Source organism: Teleopsis dalmanni, chromosome 1 (genome assembly GCF_002237135.1).
Source record: "Teleopsis dalmanni isolate 2A chromosome 1, ASM223713v2, whole genome shotgun sequence".
In the NCBI taxonomy this organism is placed as follows: Eukaryota; Metazoa; Arthropoda; class Insecta; order Diptera; family Diopsidae; genus Teleopsis; species Teleopsis dalmanni.
In genome coordinates this window covers 170740257-170763708 of record NC_051846.1, presented here as the reverse complement: position 1 = coordinate 170763708, position 23452 = coordinate 170740257, and the positions used below count along the sequence as shown (strand labels likewise).

The 23452-nt window shown below is 27.1% G+C and overlaps 1 protein-coding gene across 2 annotated transcripts; it reads left to right on the top strand.

Moving 5' to 3' along the window:
• LOC119670105 (dynein light chain 1, cytoplasmic) lies at positions 1–22051 on the top strand. 2 transcript variants are annotated; one of them, XM_038080222.1, is made up of 4 exons: positions 1–67; positions 180–234; positions 8936–9109; positions 21574–22051. In XM_038080222.1, the coding sequence occupies exons 3-4, from the start codon at positions 9002–9004 to the stop codon at positions 21733–21735; spliced, it is 270 nt and encodes an 89-aa protein (XP_037936150.1). In that variant the 5' UTR covers positions 1–67; positions 180–234; positions 8936–9001; the 3' UTR covers positions 21736–22051. The 2 variants fall into 2 exon arrangements, with proteins under 2 accessions (XP_037936150.1, XP_037936151.1); XM_038080223.1 differs by lacking the exon at positions 180–234.
• Positions 22052–23452: the final 1401 nt, after the last annotated feature.

Here is a 23452-nt window from a genome sequence, read left to right as displayed (position 1 = left end):
ATTGTGTAGTTTGAATAGTGAGGAGCTGCAGTGAGTGAAAATATTTAAAAATTTATTAAAAAGAAAAGTAAGCATTGGAAAATAAATTTCAAGTTATTTGTGTATTAAATGTTGTGTAAAATTTAAGATTGAATTGTATTGAAAATTTGAACGTTAACGAAAAAGTATTTTTGTTGTAGATAAGATATCTTTTCAAGAATTTGTGAAAGGATTAACGCATAGGAAAAAACATCGGTGAGTTTTTTTTTATGTGAAAAAATTACATGTGTGTATATGGAGGTGTGCAAATTTAGGGCGGCAAGCAGAGATAGCACCCGGAAGACGTTTTTATTGTATTCTCTAGGATAAATAATTAATTTGCTACTTAATTTGTTAATTTCACAAAAAAGTGCAAAAAATTAATTTTTGCCTAAATGGCATAGTAATTTGTCATATTTGTTGCCACATTTTTTTTCTCTTCTTCTTTCTTGGAAAATTGCATCCAACAGCAACAAAGCGACATACATGGCCGCGCTTAAGTTATTTGCGAAATGAGTTCTTGCGGGTATTTCTGAAGAGTTTCTATGGAGTAAGAACGCCTACAAAAATACATACAAAAATAGTTAATAATATTTATTAATAACTAATAGTAATCTTAAATCTTGTTTCGGTCAAAAAAAAAACCTGTCATTTCACATTCCACTTATTTAGGCATGCAAATTTTGTTTTTTTTTTTTTGTTGGCATTTAAAAATTTTTTGACTGACGTAATTTTTGATCTCTTCTCAGATCAATCAATGGACATTTTAGAAGTATTTTTAAAGAAAAAAAATTCCTTCAATTTTAGTTAGCTTTTTATTTTTCAATATTACGTGGGAAAATTCCTGTAATTTGGTTGGAAGTCACACATAAATTAATGTGCATTTCACAGTTGACTTCCCTTCATCAGTGAATTCAGTGGCAAATTGCCTGCAGATTGCAAACTGTTGACTGCTTCTGCAGCATGCGACCTTGTCTGTGTAGCTTGCCACTTTCACACGGGCATATTTTTATAATTTTTTTTTTGGCCTTTTTCATTGTTGTTAAAAATTAAAATAATTAAAAATATATATGTTAATACATATTTCACAACATTCATGTTATGTTTTAATATAGATGACATGCTATAACAAATATATAATATAATAAAATTATAACTAATGTATATATATATATTATTATTATTATATATATATAAACTGTCATTCACATATTTAGCATTTCAGGCAATTTATATAAATATTTATATAAATATCAAAAAATAATTAAAATAATATAATTAATAATAATTTTAATAACTAAAAATTAATAGGTCTGTGCGAGTGCTAGTTCGTTGTAGTTAGGCTAAGTGCGGTTCAATGGGGATTCTAAGTTTGTCGATAATGTATGATTGTCGATCGTGTGATAATGGCTAAATGCGTGCAGTGCAAAAAATCCTAAAAAATCTCCCATTTGGTTTAGCATCAACTTAGCCTAACTCGCACACGTCCTAAGTTGCGTTCTAAATGAGGGAAATTCTAAGTTGTGTCGATAATGTATTGATGTGTCGATACGTGTTGATAAATGGCAAAATGCGTGCAGTGCAAAAAATCCTAAAAAATCTCCCATTTGGTTTAGCATCAACTTAGCCTAACTCGCACACGTCCATAATAATAATATATAAATAGATTATTTTTTTGCTTATTGTACACTAAAGATGATCTCAAAATAGACCGAAATATGTGTAATATAAATATTTTGATAAAAATTAAAATATTAATTATTTTGTGATCAATTAAAAAAAATTTAAACATTTAGCCTACAAAAACACTATTTTATAAAAAGTACTTTATTTTATAATAACTAAAACATACTTAAAATATTTAAAATAAATTAATAAGTGATATTTTTTTTATAAATTTATGTGTTAAATAAACGACCTGAGCCTTATGAAAATCAAAAAACTTGTAAACAGTTCGAAATAACAATTGATTAATTAAAATAATAATATAACATAACAATTGTATAATTTAATATCATACTAATATAATAAATTATTAATATAATATAATAGTGTAATATAACAATAATATAATATAATAATAGTATAATAAAGAGTTTTTTTTCGAACAGAAGTGAACTACAACAACAAAAATTTATTTTTTTATATTTTAATTAATTGAATTTTTGGCTGACCATACAGCTGTTTCGAGTATTGCCAAATACCCATCATAATAATATAATACAACAAAAATAGACCTCCGTCTAACATCTCCCAGAAAAAACGACTTCTCCTCCGTGCAGCAAAAACTATCTTAGATCAATTGAAATCAGAATATAGCCGAGTGTTAAACAGTTACTTGTCATGCATAAACACGTCTATTCCTAATGGTCTACAGCTCTACCGCCCCATGAATTTGCCTATCTATTCTCCTGTCCCCGTCCAATCGACCTTTGTACCCACTCTCTTGAAGTGGTCAGGTTTCTCCGTCTGGAACGGAGTTAAAATTCAATTTAAATCTCACCCATCCAATTCACCCCTTATTCTAATTCCTCTTCCCCCACTCTCAACTCATCCACTTCACCAAAATTTTATTATTTTTAATTAATTGGATTTTTAGCTGACCATAAAGTTGTTTTGAATATTGTTAACCACTCATCATCAGTGATCTTTTTGAAATTATTAATTATATTCAATTCTTCGTAAATCATTTTTTGAGACTCCAAGTACCAAGGTTTATAATATTTTATCGGATCAAATTTATGCAAGTTGCATAAATTTGATTAAATTTGAGCTAATTATGCAAGTTGCTTGCGAAATTAGAAAAATAATTTTATTAACAAACAATTAATAAGTTGGGTAAATTAACAGTTGGTATAAGTACTTATATGATATGTCATGAAGAAAGTGAAACAATATGATTCTATATTCTATATAAGCATAGCTATAGTTAGGTAATTCTTCGTAGACTTTTTTTTTACTTTGTCAATCTTGAATTACGAACACAAAAATCTCAGGGACTAATTTTTATATTTTGAACCAATTATGCGCTGTAATATTCATCAGAGTTCCTCTTCCTCAATTATCTCTCGAGTGTAGACATTATAAAAGATATTTCGAATTTTATTAAAGTAAGACGATGGTAAAATAAATCAACTTTTTTCTATATTCTAAATGCTGATATTGCTTACTGCTATTTAGTATGTATAACATATGTAACTTTTACATTAATTATACAAACGACAAGTAAAAAAGAGTACACACGTTTTAAAGCCTCATATTTATAAAATGATCTATATTCAAATATTTATAATAATAATTAATTGCTATATACTATGTTTATTAAAAAATCTGATCAGGTGTAATCTTGATTTCAATATATTAATTCACATCTCTAAAAGGTTTCAATTAAATATGTAATATAATAAATTAATAAACTAATATTTTATAAACAAATCAAAATTATATTAACTTGAGTGCTACTCATATAAACCTACGGACGCCTACAACAAACACCTAACGCCTACCTATATCTGCCTACTACATTCAACGCAACACTAAAATAAAAATCTCCCCATTCTTCTCTTATTATTTTGACCCGCTGGCTTTCACTTTCATTGAATATTTCATTCACCGTGAGTCATTTTAAAAATACTATAGTTCGTTCATTCATCTTTAAAAAAAAAACATAAATAAATAAAAAATTAAATAACACAATTGAGTTTGTCAAATTGCACTTTGATGGGTATTTGTTGTTTTGTTTATTAAACAACAGTAGCAAAAATAAAAATAAAAATAAAAAAAAATTGCATAATAACACCGGCAAATTTATTATAAAATCTTTTGAAATATTTGAACCTCTTCAAACGACCGCTTCTACTCTACTTGAAGCGTCGAGTGCCTAATGTCTCCAGTATTAATGGAAACACTCTGCGTATTACAACACAAGCGAACTAGTGTCGTTTTTTATTAATTTGTGTGGGTAGACCGCATTTTAAATTATTGATAACGCCGAGAACTGCTTAATAATAGTTTGGTTGATAAAAATTGAATTGTTTACGTATAAGTCGTTAACCCAGTCACAGATGTTGATTATCGGTCGGTCAAGTCTGTTCTGTTTGCTCAACTGAACTATAACGAACGAATTAAATTATTTGAAAGATATTTCAATTACCTTAACAACAATACTACGATATAAATAATTGCTAATAGATTTGCTTTAATTTTCTTTCTTTTTCATACATAATAAAGTAATAAAATTATATAAATATCGTTAAGTGTAGATATTTCATATCGAACCTGTTTACCCTAAAGTAGGGTGAGTAAAAGTATTTTTTAATAAAAATGCGGGAAAATGTTTAACACGCAATTTAGAAAGACTTATTGGCACGTTCCATTGTTTTGTTTTGGTTTTTTTCTGTTCTTACTATTGTCAATGAAAATGTTATCTCTAATAGAAAGTCATGTTATAAAAGGGGTAGGTTTTAAAAAGTCATAAAACATGAATTCAATTAGTAAATAAAAAAAGACCTATTCAATTTTTAATTAGCACCAATAAAATCAAATAAAATTAAATTCAAATTCTTACACAGGTTTTATTGTTATATTTTTTAATGCAGTTATCCGGCACTATTTTTGTTGAATCTCTTGTATATTTCTTTAAATTGTATTTCATTGAAATTTATCTGCAAAATCAATCTTTTCATAAATAATGCTATTGACTTTATAGCTTTGTAATTTTAAAATATTTGGGGAACGTATAATTTTCTCGTCTTTATCCTTATTTCGTTGCATTTGGTCTGTGTTTAATAATATGAAATCTACTATTCAATCTAGAGGTGGAGAACTATCGATGACACCATCGATGGCAGTGCTAGACTATCGATAGTCTACGATAGTTAGTCATATCAACGCTTCACAAAAAAGCTCACTTTTGGCATCTGTGGTTTGTCACAGCGTAAAGCGAATTTTATATTCTAATTCTAAAAACATCACGGAGATAAACATTTCCAGATTAAATTACTATTAAATAGTAATATGTACCCGCTACTTCAGTCAAGTCCGAGCGCGTATTTAGTAAAGCTGGACAAGTAGTTTCAGAACGACGGACTCGACTGAAAGAAAAAAACGTTAATATGATGTTATTTTTAAACAAAAATTTTTGGTTACTACAATAGCAACAATACCGAAAAAAGGAAATGAAATTTATGATTTTTATTTTATTTTATTTATGTAAAATATTATCTCCAAAAAATTTAATGAAATTCGTCATATTAATTAAATTTTAGTTGAAATTTTAAATAAAAACATGGTTTTTTGAATGAATAGACATTTCTATTGAAATTAACATACTATCGATAGTAATCGATGGTTTGGAAAAAAACCATCACTCACTATCGATGGTGCCGACTATCAATAGTTCTTCACCTCTAATTCAATCTATATTATTGTTGCAGCATTGTTGTCTCGTATCAGTTTACTAGATTTGCTCCAACTTAGACTTCGATGTAAGCCTAGGTTTTCTTATTTTCTAATAGGAAAGACTGGGCTCTAGATAGAGTAGTTTCTGTTAACACGGTTAATATTAATATATATATTATTATATTTGTATAATTTAATAATATTATTAAAACTTATATTAATATTTATATTAATAGCTTTGTAGTTTCATCTCAATTGACTACATTAGTTTTGGCTCAGACCTCGATTTGAGTTACGGTTTTCCTATTGGAGGTCAGGCTCTATACTCCAGAAGGAGTTCAGGAAATCAGTAGTAATGGTAAGCATAGTAGAGAAGATTAGACTATGAGTAAAATAATTTTTGTTAACATTGTAAATATTAACATTGACGGTTAAAAAATAAATGAAGGAGTGGCAGTGTCATGTTTTCTTATAAATTTAGTTTTAGCAATTTACTCCGACTACTAAACCATTGCAGTGTCTTACGGGTAGAAACAATGTTGATTATCTAAGCAGCAAAATAGGTTAACTCTTGATCTAAATATCGTAATCTTATTGGACATCTTATTGAAAATATAGTTTAAAAAAATCTAAGTAGTTGAAAAATTATTGTCAGATCTCAAGATCTTCGATGTACATTACTATCCTGATAGTGTTAATGTATCACTGGTAGTGACTATTTATCACAGACTCTACTGCCCTTACCAATACAGGTTGGCTACTTGAAGGGTATTGGTTAAAATTTAAATATATACGGGTGGAATGATTGTATTCATTCAGTTTAGTTGAATATAGATTGCATTCTTCCACTATGTGCTACGATCGATTTCTGTAAACAGAAATGTTAGATAGATAGGCTTTGCTTCCCACCATGAAGGGAAACTAAATCCAAATGTATAGGATAAATTGGTACCGACAAAACTCCTTAGACTTGCAATGTGGCATTTTTCGGTGTATTATCTTGAGACGAGTGTTAAGAACGTCGTGGTGTTAAGCCTTCAAGGCAGGTAATCACGTTAAATAACTAAACTTCTGGTCCAAATTGGACAATAAACTTATCAGTCAGCTAATTGAACTAAAGTGCTTAAATGCTTAAATACTTTGTTGTTATTTGTGTGCGTGCCAAGTGTCTAATTATATTTAGTAATATTTTTTTAACATTTTTTTAAGTGGTGGATTATTGCTTACTTAATTAATGTTAATGCATATAATCTTAGATAATTGTCTTAATTTCTAGATATATCGAATCTTCTAGTTTAAAAAGTTATTAAATTATTTCAGTTTGGTAACTAACTTCAAACTATTCATATTTTGTTTGCTTTCTAGGTATATACTGAATTCTAATCGGGTTGCTAACTAACTTTTTAAAATATTTTGGAAACTGGATTGTGTGTACTAGATTCCTGTATATGATTTGTTTAATTTGTATGATTTTATTCAATTTTTAAATTGTGCAGTTCATATTAGTATGAATTTAAGTATTCTAAAAGACATCTACCAACTGTTATACTTTCAAGTGCTATAAAATAGATATATCTTGGAATAGTCACTGAATCAATAGTTCTTTATTGTTTCTTATTTTACTTGCTTTTAATAGTATCTATTAGTAGGTTTTCACTACTGTTTGGTCTTTGATATTCTAAGTGATATGTTTGTAGCTTTTAATAGTAATCTCCCCTCATTAATTTTACTATTTCATTAAAGCTAATGTAATTCTACTTATATCTTTTTTGTCTTATTACCTGTAATTTGGAAATCAGTCAAGAGTTTTAATTTTGCAAAATGTTTCGTTTTTAAGTTTAAAATTTGACGACAAACACAGAAAATGTCATTCATTAAACGGTGTATCTTCTCCATTTACATAATTAATCCGTCTTTCGTTTGCAATTTAAATTTAAACTCTTGACATTTTCAAACATTTTATGTTAATTTAAATGCAATACCTCTAATCCCCGTGGTACTTTAAATTCGTTTAAGGGTTAAAAGCTTTTTTGTGATTTTCTGAAAGGAGTAACTTACACAACAGTAACCAAAATTTCCTATTTAACTTTTATATTCTACTTAATTCTATTCAATTCTATTTAATGTCTAAAAATATACATATTATTGATTTTTAAATTTATAAAATTAAATTAGTTAAAATTAAATATTAATGGTTTTATAAAAATTCACCAAATTCACCTAGCAATTAGCACAATTAGTAATTAATTAATTAATTAAGTAATTAGTTCTTAATGAATTAAGGTTTTAAGTTTTATTGTAGAAATTCGTAGACATTATTTAAAAATCAGATAACAGCAAACTAAAGCTGATTACTAAAAAAAAAAACCTGAGAGCAATAAGAAAATTATAGAATCGTTGGATACGTACAGCAGCAGAAGATGCAAGAATGTTATTATTATTAGTGTCTTGTTAATTTATAAACAAATATACAATAATAGAATTAGTAAAGATTATTATCTTAGTTATAGTATAGTTTAAGTTCGTCTGCTCAATAATTATAAACACTTAAAATTACGATATCAAGTGTCCTTAATCCTCAAAAAGATTTTACTACCATATTAGTTGATAATGATAAAATCTATATATAACTCATAAATTATATAGAATTTTTAAATTGTACTAAATCAATTTAAGTTAGATTCATCAGTTAATGCACGGATTTGTTATATTATTATTTTTTGATTTAATTTTACATTAAATTTTAATTCTTTATAATATACCTAGATGTCTGTCTCACTCCATAAACATGCTCAAAATATTATGTTCCTATTTTATTACACAGGATTGTTGAAAAACACATTATGGATTATTTAAATAATTTCTTCTTACCCAAAATGTTGTTTTTCACTTTCTTAATTTAAAATAAATTAAATGATAAAATGGGGCTAACCTCTTCCTTACTCAAGTCAACAGAATCGCGTGCTATTACCCCACAAATGCCAATTTTAGCTACAGAATATTTTTTTCTTTTTTTTTTTTTCGTAATAAATAAGAAATTTGGTGGAAAACATTTTTACCATTGATTTTCTCTACAGCAGGGTTTTCTTTTCCAAAAAATTGTTAAAATTCAATGTAATAGGAATTTAACTGCAAATAGAGTAGAACAGCGCAACCCCACAGGGAAAATATGCTTTCCCTCTATAGAATAAAAGGACCAAGTTAATAACATGATTTGAGTCCTTAATTGTGTTACAATAAATATTATTCATAAATTGGAAATAAATAAAATGTTATAATGATGAAATAAATTAATTTTTAATTAAAATTTCAAATGAAAGTAAAATTAATCAAGTTACCTGTTAATATTATCTATCGAAATTATTTAGATATTTTATTTTGAATTTTTCAAATATAGTTTTATATCTCAACAGTGAATTACAAATTTTGTTAATTTGTATTAAATTTGTAATTTGTTTTAATCAGAGATAAAGTTTATATTGTGGTATAAATTAATTCATTTTTATATTATTTTCAGTTTATTTACAGATTTACAATAATAAAGTTTTCTCTTGTATTCTGTAACTAAAAACAAAAAGCAAATATGTCTGACCGCAAAGCTGTTATTAAGAATGCTGATATGAGCGAGGAAATGCAACAGGATGCAGTTGATTGTGCGACACAGGCTTTGGAAAAATACAATATCGAAAAGGTAAGTGCCAAGTTTTATTTTGTTTTTCAAAAAATTTAAAAATGTGATCAGAATTCTAGTCCCTTACCTACCAATCCATCAATTTATTTCTGCTTCAATAAAGTTAGTACTAACATACTAAAAACTTACTGCCTGAAGCTATGTTTCTCAAAGTAGCATATATGACTCACATTGGGGCCATTTGACTGTTTAGGGAAGATGTAGCGAAGTCTCTGTCAATTCATAATGAAAATGTATTCATATTAGTTTCGGCTATAGTGGCAACGCAATGGGCTCATAGTTTCAAAATTCGCCAATTAGACCGACTAACCTAACCTATTTTTATAAAAAGCCATTAGATATATGCTTTTTAAAAGACGGATGCAGATTATGTGAACTTAAAATTATAAAAAGTAAACTAAGAAAAATATTAGGAAATACGGTTCTAAGGATCCCAATCAAGAGATGTTAAAAGTATCATATACTGTACAAAATACTGTTCAAAATGGTTTTCATACCTTGAAGTTCAATCATTAGCCCCTCTATTTCGTCATTTGACCATATTCTATATAAACCGCGCTCGTAGCGCTTTAATGTTTTAATTTGTCTATTTTCGAAAGCTAAATCTTTTATTGGTTTGTGAGAATTGATCGTATAAAAATTACATGTACATATTTTAGATGTACACACCCAGGTGTCTTTAGTGTGGATCAAAGCGATATGCTTTAACAAAAAATTTTCATTAAGAATTATGATAGAAAATAATATTTAAGTGAGTTTCTGAAAATCTCACCTGAATATAGCAGATAAAACTTAAGATATATCAATTTGAAAAATGAAAAACATATCCGGGATTGCGAGTGTTGATATAAATGTTAAGACTTTATTAAACGTTTAGAACTCGCAGTCAATTTCACTTACTTTAAAATCCCTCAAGATAGTTTTAGTTCATAGTCGAGCGCAATGCAAAGATTTGTTGGAGAATACTGACACCGGACACCCAGACATCATTAGATATATCATCAAATAATAAATCCTTTAGGGCAGGCAGTGTTTCTTACTATTTTCAAAACACCTATGGTGATGAAGTTGACACGTGATGATTTTGGGTGGATATGCCAGTTCTCTGTGCTTGATTTAGTAGTTCAAATCTCAGCACACTGGGTTGTATGTCGGTGATACACTTAAGGTATGGGCTTCTAACTACGGTTATGGGCCTATGGTGGTGACGGAGTTCCAATCTGCTAAGGTCAATTAGTGACTGGAGCTTAAGATTGAACAAATGTACTGATAATTTAATTAGTTTAATAATTATTTAATTAGTTTAATAAAAAATTGCCGCTCTAAAATAAAGAAATTGAAAGTGGTGGCTGGCAAATGGATAAGTTATATTATTTATAATAATAATTCAATCTACATAATAGTTATTTAAATTAAATGAATTGTGATCATTTATATAAAAACTTGACAGTATGATACTCCTGAAGATGTTGGAATAAAACTCACGAAACATCGGGTTAAAAAAATGGAATAAATATTGAATTTATATTTGCATCCCATATATAAGACCAAAATAGCTTAAGTTAGAATTAAAATTAATAAAAAAATAACGCATTAGCAACAAAAACAAGTTGATTAACAAAGTTTTGGCTCGCAGTCCGAATTAGTAGAGAGAGATTTGTTGCAAAAGACTAAATCCAGATACCGGTTAGATGATGATACTGTTTACATTATAAAACTCTTAATCTTTTAGAACAAGCAGCTGTTTTCAGCTACTTTGATCTGACTAATTAAGCACGGTTTTTTTTTTAAAGGATTATTTTTGTAAAATTTTTGAAGACAACAAATATGAATTAGATTCCTGAAGCTTTGGCATGTAGTCGGGATTAGTGAAGATTTTAGTTGAATCTTTAGGAACAGTCAGACGTTTTCATCTACTAAAAGTTCACTATGGTAAATAATTATTTAGAGTATATCTTAAATCTTGGCTCGCTGTCGCGTTCAGTGAAGAGATTTCGTAAAAAATAGCTCAAAAACAGACACCGGTCGTAGTACTAATAATAATGATGATATTCACAAAATAACCAAATTAACTTTTGATATTTTTTGCGATTAATCAATAGTAAAATAATTGTAAATTTACTACCTTGAAGTAAATGTGCCTCCAGTTACTTTTAGTCTAACAATTGATAGAATGTGAAAAGTGAAACATCTCCATACACTTATATTATAATTACTCCTACCGAAAATTATTCGAATTATTGCATTAATAGGAAATGTCAGTTCCATATTACATCAAAATGATATTGTATTTTGCATAAAACCAACATTTTTGCATAATTAATGTTGGCAGTCTGAAACGTAGCGGTGTTGTGTTTATAATATACCATACGTAAAGCTCATTACACATATTCATCAACCGCCATAAAAGTGGTTTTCATAGAAAAGTATTTCAATCTATTTGAATATTAAATAACCTTCACGCTTAAATTATTTCAACTTTTAACCAGCAGCCAGTAGCAGATACGCAGCAAACACACTAACCAACTAACCCAGGCAACCAACCCAGCCAACCAACCCAACCAACCAACCAACTCATCCAACCAATCGACCAACAAACCACCCGCTCAAGTCTCATAGTTTAATGTTTTCCACTGATTGCATTTTGCGGACAATATATGAAAAAAGGATAAGAGTCCTGTTTTGTAGTTTGTTAGCGTTGAAGGATTGGAAGAGAAATGTTTGGTTGCCGAGCTGAGTTGAGCATATTTTCTGTATTTGTTTTTTTTTTACTTGTTTTTGCTTTTTTGTTCTACTGTGCGGTAGTTGAAAATGTCAAAAGTACATTTGCATATACTTTGCAAATATGGGTAAATAATCCTGCTCTGCTACTGAATGTGCATACAACCTACCTATCTTCACAGTGCTGTTCAGATACATAATAAACAAACATATGTTGCGCGCTCTCTTATTGTTGTTATTGTTGTTGTTTTTGTTGTTGCTGTTGTTGCACATAAAATGTAGGTTAAAGTTGAGTGTATGTACTTTGAACTTTTCCACTTGAGCTGCATGCCACCGTGCCACTTCAACGACATTGTGCGAAAAGTGCGTGCGGGGTAACCTAACCGTCGAATACTTCACCGCCACAATAATTCACATATTCACACGAATTCGTGAACGTATCTAGATACAGCAATTCTGTTAATTCTGATAATTCAGGTAAACATTAAACTCAAACTACTATATTTTATAAAATGTAAATAAAATAATTTAAATTTTAAAGTATAAATACACCAACCAACCAACTTTTATCTTGAATTAGTTGAGTTTTTTATGGGATTGGCATCGTCTTTATCCTTTTTAAGATAAAGCTAGCTCTCTTACGCTTAAGATAAATGTTAGATGGCAAATGTTTACTTTGATTAAGAGCCCTACAAATATGGCTAACAAGAGTAGCAAGTGTTGTTGGTATAGTTATACTTTTGACGTAATTTATTGCACTTGATGTTTGCAGTGTCACAGTTCTTAACAATTTATAACACAATTTATAATCCAAGTACACCAACACTAACGTCATAATCATCATAGAAAAATAAATACTTTATTTAGTTAAAACGTTTATAATTTGTATCTTTTGTTGCGTTTCATTGCGGACTTTAGATCTTTTTTTGATATGTAATTATTTAATATTAGTTTTATTTATACTGCACACAATACTAATACTAATAATATCGATCAACTGACTATAATTAGAAACTTATTTTTTGTGGTAATAGATTTTACATATAGTAAGCAAATATACTGTATTTGCTTTTACGAATTAACAGGGTATTTTCAAAAGTATTAGAAAATAGTTAAAATTGATTTTTCACTATCTTTTGTTGTGAAGTTTTTGTCCTTTCTTATGAAAAATCTACTGAACAACAAAAAATTAAGTACTAAAAAATAGTTTAAATCGGTTTTATAATGTATTTTGTTCCGAAGTCACTGTTCTTCTCTACTTAAATCTACGATATCACTTGTCGTTTTCTTGCAATCGTCCTTTGAAGCACGCTACACACTGCTACTTTCTACAAAAATGCACACATTTATTGGTTAATAATCAATAATCAATGCTACGGGAGCCGCTTTATTTGTTTAGGCGGTAGTTTCAGCACTTAGGACCTTTGATGATGTTATTTTAGGTCCAAGGTATTGAAGTTCCTCCTATGACCTGATTTATAGGAGTATCGTATATTGCAAGTTTGCATTGAAGAAGTTGTCTCGACATTGTTAGTGACTTCGTTTTCGAGGTGGATACTTATTATATTTGTCTGCTACGTTTTCAAACGCGTATAAGAGTCTTTGAAGGTCTTTATTGTCTGAAAGTAATACGGCATCGTCTGCGTAAAAATTTTAGCTCCAAGTTAGTTAAATTCCATGACCTGCTTTTTAAGAGCATCGTACACTGCAAGTTTGCATCGAAGAGGCTGTCTCGAGATTGTTAGCGACTTCGTTTTCGATGTGGATATTTTCATATTACATTTGTCTGCTACGTTTTCAAACGCGTATAAGATTGAACAAAATAGGGCTTAAACTGTCGCCTTGTCAGATTCCAGAAGCAACGGGCGGCTGACTAGACTAGAACTGCATACTTAAGAAAAAAAAACATGTTAGTGAAAAAACGATATATATTTAGAATAGAAATTTTTGTTCTTTTTTAGATGCAAGAATATTTTATGCATCAAATTAAGGAATATAATTCATATATATTCTTTAAAATTTTCAAAAAGAAAAATCGATTATTACAACCCCTAAACCACTCTTTCAGATGCAATCATTTTTAAAGTATAGAGAGGTTGAAGTCAAATATATTCTTTCGAGTAGACTATTTGTAGACAACTTTTAAATATGAATATTTTATATACTTGTTCCTGATGATCAAAAAGTCATAATTAAATAAATCAAAAGATCAAATATATTGCTAAATTTTAAAGGGTAGAATTTTTTTCACATATGGAGGTACGATCGTATTATAACTGAAATATAATTATCATTTCCTGATTATTATTTGATCATGACGAAATGATTATCTGTTTAGTTTGTAAGTTAAATAAAATATGCCCATATTATGAAATTTAATCTTCTATTAGTTATAATGAAAGATAATGAGCTTTTCTAGTTGATTAATTGAACATCAGGATTAAATCTCATATAACGAAATACGATCTTCATATAAGTGAAAGATAATGATCCTGTTATTATTTGATCTTCAAAAAAAAATCATTTGATTGTTTTTAATTAGTTATAAAAAATATGTGTGTTAGTCATTATAAAATAAAAAAAATTGATACGGTCGATATTCATAAAAAAAACGATCAGCTATAGGTTTAGTGGGATTTCAGCTTAATAATCCAATTTATTATTTATCCAATTTATTCATTTAACATAAATAGGCCTCAATTGATCAATAGAAAAGGTGTGTAGTGCGTCACCATAAACTTTTAGTCACTCGACAAAAGTTTTAATAGCTTTGGATGAGTTGTTTAGATCTGGAAACATTAGTATTATTTTTTTCTGGTCTTACAAAATTTTTTAGACGGTAAAAATCTTTTTAATCAATGGGAAGAAGTAGGGAATAAAAATTGTGTGAGCGTAGAATAAGACTACTATCATGATTCCATGGTATGGCAAAAGATAACGGCCTAGAAAGGAAATTACTTTCAGGACAACCTAATATATGCATAACAAATTACTAGATCATACACAATAAACCAAATTTCAAATAAATTTCAGTCAATCTCTATATAGTATAGTATTTTTATTTTATAAAAATTGAAATAATAATTTTATCAGTTATCTTTATTATTTTAGTTCTTGAATTCATTATTGAAAAAAAAAAAACTTCTATTGCTTATTTGCGATTATTTTTTATTTGTTTCACTGGTTCATAAACTTTATTTTTGGCGCCATCGTTTAAACACGTGCTCATATTACACAATGTTATGGCCAATTAGCTGCTAATCTAAGCCCACACATGCTTCCTCGGAAGTCTCGAGACTTACTGCTGCTGCTGCTATTGAAGCACTGGTGGTTGATTTTCTTTTCTTTTTTAAATTTTTTCCGTAGCCTTTTGTTTCGTTTAAAATTAGTTGGGTTACTAAGTATTTTAGCCTCCTTTTGTTTCGTTTCGTTTTTTATTTTTTTATTATTTTTTTTACCCCAGAATCGTATTGTATAATAATAAAGATATGTAAACTTGGCCTTATTCAAGACCGAGGCTTATAAGGCTTAGTCGACTACGGACGTATATTCGTAATCGCATGCAATGACAATGTCGTGGTCGTGGCTTTGCTGCGACGGCTGTTGTGTCGTCGGTCGTAATATGCCTACAGCCTTCATCGATGAGTGGTGTTAACCACATTCATTGTCAACGCTTTCAATCCAAATATTGATTTTTGCACTGTGTTAAGTATTTTTTTTTTTTGCTACTATTTTTTGCCTTCCACTGCAAATTCACCACAAATATTTGCCTTTGCTTGAAAGAAGAAAAAAAAATTATTTTCGTTAAAATTATATTTATTTGGCAAAAGTGTGCCTTTGTGGTCGTTGTCGTAGTTGTTGTTGTTTTTGTTATGCTGTGGCTGTGCATTGCAGAGGAATTTCCTATTAAAATTTATGTGCTTGATAAAGTCACTAAAATATTTATTTCTGTTGTAGCGTTGTCTAAATAAGTTATTAAGGATTTTTCACAAAGCTGTTTAAACGTTTCTTAATTTAGATTATTTTTTAGGTGTGTAGTAGTGTTTTTTTTTTAGAATTAGTATAAGATTGACGTACCTTTACTTTTCTTAACTTTTATGTATAAGAGACGATAAGTTTATTTTCAGTTGCTTAATTGTGTCTAATATTGATAACGAAAGTCTAAACGTTCTTTCTTTTTATGAAGAAAATCATAAAATTTATCTCAAATTCTTATATGTACTATATATATCTCTACTTTCAAATAAAAATTATTATATACAATATAACTTTTTTTTTGTATGCAGTTTACTTATAAATAAGGTGTAAAAGATTTTATTTTATTAATACCTCTGACGCTTCGCAGTTTTCATGAATTTCTTGATATTATAATAAAAAAAATTTGAGCGGAGATTTCCCTGATATTTTAATATGGTAAAATGATATGATATAGTATAGAATTTTAAGGGGATTAGTATATATTTTGAACTAATATTTTTGCATGCAGGGTATTATAATAAAAAAAAATTTGAGCGGAGATTTCCCTGATATTTAAATATAGTAATATGATATGATATTGTATAGAATTTTAAGGGGATTAGTATATATTTAAAACTAATATTTTTACATGCAGTGTTTTATGTAGAGAGCCTTAAAAAGTATGACATATTTCGTGACATTTGTGCTTCAATTTTATCGTGAGATACTTCTCAACATTTGCTATTGTCAAACACGTACCTGCCTGTATAGAACTGTTTCGGAGTGCTGACTGACACTTGGTTGACGAACTCAACGAGTGGCTCCGGGATCTCGACCGAAACTTACATCAATAAGGTTAAATATAAACGTGGAATAAAATAGCCTTTCACACAAATGTCAGTACTTAATAGGGCCCGTCTAAAATCCCACAAGAAGAACGACGCAATGCGTAATTAACTAGTCCAATCGATTTTTGAACCCTAAAGAAGTGGTTAGTTTTTTTCTGCTTGATCCTAGTAGACTTCAGTTTAAATACCACTTCTCTCCCAATCCTTTCTCATTCTTAAATAGTTCCCTCCCACCTCATTATATCAATACACATCCACATCCTTTGTAATTCATTTTACGTTATCTGTTTTATATTATTAAATGAATACATAAAACAAATAAATGAAATAATAAGTAAAATTAATAAATAAAATCAATAAATAAAATTAAAGAAATCAATAAATTAAATAAATAAATATCAATTTATTAAATAAATAAATAAATATGAATTTATTAAATAAATAAATAAAATCAATTTATTAAATAAATAAATAAAATCAATTATTAAATAATAAATAACATCAATTTATTAAATAAAAATATTAAATAATATAATAATAATATTAAATAAATAAATAAAATCAATTTATTAAATAAATAAATAAAATCAATTTATTAAAAAATTAAATTAAATAATAATAAATAAAATTAAATAAATAAGTGAAATAAATAAATTAAATAAATAAATGAAACTAATAAATGAAATAAATTAATCATAAATGAATTAAATAAATAAATTAATAAATGAATTGAATAAATATTAATGAATTAAATAAATAAATTAATAAATGAATTAATAAATAAATTAATAAATGAATTAAATTAATATTAATTAATGAATTAAATAAATAAAATTAATAAATGAATAAATAAATAAATAATAATGAATTAAATAAATTAATAATAAATGAATTAAATAAATAATTAATTAAATGAATTAATAAATAAATTAATTAATTAATTAATTAATAAATGGGTAAAATAAATAAATTAATAAATGAATTAAATAAATAAATTAAATAAATAAATTAATAAATAAATTAAATAAATAAATAAATAAAATAAATTACTTAATAAATGGGTTAAATAAATAAATTAATAAATGAATTAAATAAATGATAAATAAATTAATAAATGAATTAAATAAATAAATTAATAAATGAATTAAATAAATAAATTAATAAATGAATTAAATAAATAAATTAATAAATGAATTAAATAAATATATTAAATAAATAAATAAATTTAATATATTAATTTAAATAAATAAATTAAATAAAGAAATAAATTAAATAAATAAAAAAAAGGAATAAAATGAAAACTAATTTAATTAATAATTATTAATACAAAATTAATTACTTTTAAAGTAATGTAACTAATAAGGAAAAGTGTAATTAAATTTTCTTTATTAGATGAGATTAATTGCATTTCATTGATGCTGGTAACTTCGTACATGTATTCTCTATTTATTTTATTTTCAGTATAATTATTGTTATTTGTGAAAGAATTTATGTGAATACCTGTAAAAATAATTTCTGGTTAAAAACATGCATCCGCGCACATATTCCTTTTATATCGAACCAACCCAATTAGTGACTTTCGTCCTTTGTACTACTGGTTAACCTTGTTGTTGTTGTTATTGTTGTTGTATGTTTCGCAGAACTAAGGAACCTAAACACTAATTAAATAATTATATGTATTAAACAGGAAAAGCCAATAAATTTGTGCACATCCTGTGTATGTAAAATTGTACAAACCACCCCACCTCCTTTCTCCTTGTTATGTGTGCAGCGTTTCCATTTCCCATTTCATCACAGAGTGACTGACATTCCACGTCAGTGATTTGTCGTTACGACAATAGCTTTTGGAGTGCATGGCGTGAGGTGATGATGTTGGTTGTAGTTGGAACAGTTCAGTTTCTGGCGGTGCACAAATTTTGCGTGGAAACTAAATTCGCAACAAAGTTTTAGTCTCGTTTAGTTATTAATTAAAAATTGTGATTTGTTTCCATTAGCTCATGTTGCTGCTACTGCTGCCGCCACCAAGGATAGAATAACACATGTTAATTACTGTTTACATTACTTAAATGATAATACAAACTTCATTAAAATGTAAATTAAATAAACGAAAGTTTCTCTAAAATTGAACAAAAATTTTCAGCAAATTCCTCCTCTTCTCGTTGGTTGGTTCGTAATCATCTTCAGCGCAGTAAACTAGACTGGGTAACTAATTAATTTTGTCACCAGCTTTCATAAATGATATCAATGTAAATGAGTAGTTTATGATGATTTTAAAAAATAAAACTAATAATTAGCTAAACTAACTAATTCCTTCTCCCATTGCATTGGTTTACTTTACTTTGAAAACAACGCTGACATGCAAGCCTAACGCTGGTGTCCTGGCATAATAAAAATTGCATTGTTTAATCAATAATGTAATTTGTTTGGTTTAGGCGAATAAACATTTCTTTCATTTAAATATATATATTATATATATGTACAATATTTCTATAAGTATAAAAAAATTTGGCATATATATTTTTTTTATTTTGAATATGTAACTAAAAGCCATTTATTTGCTGTGCGACCCATATAATTTTATAATGTTTGCTTTGTTGTCAACACTGGTGGTATAGAAATATTGTTATCGGTCTACTCTTCTACTATATATAACAATGTTGTCTCGCAACTTTATACAAAATAAATAAAAGTTAAAATATGGGAAATGTTGTCGTCCTTCCCATAGAGCAGCAACTGCAATTCGACACGCATGATGTTTTTTTTTTTTGTTTGCTGCTTAGATTTTTTGGGTTAACCTATATTTTTTGACAACGCACTACAAACGCAGAAAAACTTAAAGCATTCATTCCATTATTATTACTTGAAGTTATTCAAGTTACATTTTTATGAATTTCTACACACCTATTGAATAGAGAAAGGATATTAAAGTGTTACGAGTTACGAGATGTTGATTATATATGAACTAAATATAGTTAAATTATAATTACAAACATTATATTAATATTATTTTGTTTGATTATTAACAGTCTTAGTACTTCATTTTCATTAATACAGATATATATATGTTTTCCGAAATAGTTACTCTTTGGTTTGAGATCTTTTATTTAAGTTCGAAAAAAAAGAAAAAGAAAAAATAGAAATATTTTACACTCGGATATTAAATATATTTTATTTTAAAAACTACATACTGAAACAAAAATAAAGCTTGATATATAATATGGAGACTCATTACCTATTAAATTATTTAAAAGTAATTTATCGAGTTGAGCGATCAAACTACACTTAAAATGTATTCTCAATCTTACATTCACTTACTTCCCTTTAACCATTTAAAATATCAATTTGTTTAAATTCCATCCGTTATTGCAAGACCCTGAATATGGACGTCTAGGAAAAAATGGGTTACAAATTTGAGTTCAAAGTATCAAGTAAATTAACATAAAACCATTCAAAAAAGAGAAAAAACAACTTATTTTTTTTATCGCACAGTCAAGAGAGTAAATAAAGACGAGAACTGAGTGACTGTAATCTGTTCTCGCAAATAGACATAGATCAGTTTTTTTACTCATTTCAAGGTGATTTCTGTATTGATGAATAGATAAATTTCTTATAATTCACTGAAATAAACATGCTAATGTTAATAACAGATATTAATATTAATAACAAATATAATAACAGATATTGGCTGTCGGGATTATTCAGGAGTAAGAATGGGTAGGGGGATGAGTGGAATTGAAATTGAACTCAACCAAAAACAAGACAGAGAAATCTAGCCACTTCTGTAGTTCTAAAAGTTGATTGGACTCAAATTTGTTTGTACATTGGGGCATGAAAACAGATGGGCGACATTCACGACAGACGATTGGTAGAATTGCAGTTGGGGCACACATAAAGAATTGACGATGTACTGAAGGCATGGGCCTACACCCATTAAGGTGGATATAGGATCATGAAGATGACAGGGCTTCGATCAGCAAAATGATCGACTACAATAAACTATAAGAAACTATAACTATATAAGCAGCCATTTGAAAATAATCTATAACAAATAGTATTTAAAGTTTAATCTTAAAAGTCCGGTATGACGAAAGAGTTATTTTTTTTTAATAGAGAGCTTTTTTAACGGTGATAAATTACAACACCAAAAACGTTTTAATTTTTAATTAATAGAATTTTTGGCTCACAATACAATTGTTTCGAGTATTGCCAAGTTCCATCATCAGATGATTTTTTTATTGAAAACAAAAAAAAAAATAGTATTAGGAATATTTTAAATTTTTTTATATTTAAATTTTAATATGTATTCTATCAAAATAATGTGGCCTTTCTTTTTTTTTTTTTTATATATATAGGGAGTAGTTATTCCAGTGGAGTATTTTTTTTTTTACATTAAAATTTTTTTCGTAAAATTTAAAATCTTTTTAAATTAATATTTTATTCTTAATTTAAACTCTTTTTTTTTAAATCAAGATTTTGTTCTTAATTTAAAACCTTTTTAAATTAAGATTTTGTTCTCAATTTAAACTCTTTTTTTTTAAATTAAGATTTTGTTCTCAATTTAAACGCTTTTTTTTAAATTAAGGTTTTATTCTTTAAATTCTTTTTAATTTAGAATTTTATATTTAATTTAAACTCTTTTTTTTTTAAATTAAGATTTTGTTCTCAATTTAAACGCTTTTTTTTAATTAAGGTTTTATTCTTTAAATTCGTTCTTAATTTAGAATTTTATTCTTAATTTAAACTCTTCTTTTTGTAATTAATATTTTGTTAAATAGTTTATTCATATACTTATTATTTAGTCTTATAAGAATTTTCGAGGGCGATATGAAGCAGAAAGCTAGATTGTTTGGATGAATCTATCTATATTCGTTAGGAAATATGATTAAGAATAATTTGATTATCATTTACTAACCACAAAATATTTTTTTTTGTTTACAGGATATTGCAGCCTACATTAAAAAGGAGTTCGATAAGAAGTACAATCCTACATGGCATTGCATTGTTGGCCGAAACTTTGGCTCCTATGTCACCCACGAGACTCGCCATTTCATTTATTTCTACCTGGGTCAAGTGGCGATTTTGCTCTTCAAGAGCGGTTAAAAATCTCCAAACAACATGAAGCTATTTAATTATTACAAAAAAAAACAAACAAAACTACACAATAAAACAAACATACGCAATACACAAATACACAATGCAGCATTCAGAAACAAACAAACGACCATGCCGTTTATTTATTTTTCAACCGTTTTAAAACAAGAATCCTCAAAACAAAAATTTTATTTTATTACAAGAAAAAAGGATACTCAAAGGAAAGTAGTTATTGTAGTTATTGAAAAAATTCAAAACAAGAACCGAATGGAAAGGCAGCAGAAGATAATAGCAGGAGGTGACGACCAAACAGTAGCAGCAACAACGTTAAACAACAGTGCGCCAGCCCCAAAAACACCGGTGGGAATCGTAGACGGCTGTCTGTCATGCAAATTATTAGAACTGTCGGGTCCCTATATCTTCTGTATATTCCAGAACCTGTTTAATTTTTGATGTAACTTGATCATTGATTTTATCTTCTGTGTATTCCAGAACCTGTTTTATTTTCGATGTAACTTGATCATTGATTTTCAACAATAAATTGAAGTTTAACAATTAAAATTAAATAATAAAGTAAATATAAATAAAAAACAAAAGAAAAAAAACAATTCTTATACATATTTAATATTAGTAAAATATCATACAACTACAACAAATTATATAGATGTATATTTGTTAACAAAACAAAATCGGACATTTTTTTGAATATGTGTAAAATATAATAAGGAAAAGCACCTAATTTTTCAATATAACAAATGAATTTCCATCCACAAAATAAAAATAAAAATATAATAAAAAATATATAGTTAAAAACTATATATAAAACAAAGGAAACTAAATAGCAAAATGCTTGTTGTGACAATGCAAAAATTACTTAAATTTCTTTAATTTTTTTTTTTTTCTATTTTCAACTTTCTCTTTTTACTTAAAAAATAAATATAATTATTTTAAATATTTAATTTAAAATAAAGTTATTTTTTTTATACCATTCAATTAGAAACTTCTTTCTTACTCACCACCACTTATTTTCTGCTTCTATACAAGAAACGCTAGATTTTTACACGATTAAAAATTAATTAAATTAAGATATAGAAAATAAATAACTAATTTAATTAAATATACGTGAAATTGATATGAAAAAAAAAACAAAATAATAAATGTATTTTTCGTAAATTATATCGCTTTCTTAAGTATTTTAACAAAAAAAACAAAATTGTTATTTATAAAATCCACTATTAAATTTCTCTCAAGGCACCAGATATCCTTAAATTTTTTAAATATTTCTCTTCTTCTTTAAGCTTTCTTCAAAGAAAGAAAGTGCATATTCATTCTTTTATAACTTTCCAAAAGTACTACCAAAAAATATAATTTTTTCCATGTACTATTATTATTATTATTCCTTTTTTTACAAATAATTGAAATGCTAAAATCAATTAATGTGTAAATGTTTATAATTAACTAATATTAATAATTAATACATATAATATGAATTTGACTTAAAGATTTCGAAAATTATTTAATAATAACTAAATGAAGTATTTTTTATACTTAAGTGCTTTGTTGGGGAAAGATTTGAAGTTCTCCGGAAAGAAGTGTTCGAATTGGAAAGGTCGACGATATTCATTCGATAAATAAAAAACATACGAGCGAATCTATATAAATGTTTTTAAACTTATTTAGGCTAATTTAAAATTATATAAAAATTAAATTATATAAATATAAATTT

Coding starts and splice junctions, on each gene's coding strand:
- LOC119670105 (XM_038080223.1), top strand. CDS start 9,002: ATGTCTGACCGCAAAGCTGTTATTAAGAATGCTGATATGAGCGAGGAA. Junction 9,110..21,573: donor AAAAATACAATATCGAAAAG/GTAAGTGCCAAG, acceptor TTTTGTTTACAG/GATATTGCAGCCTACATTAA.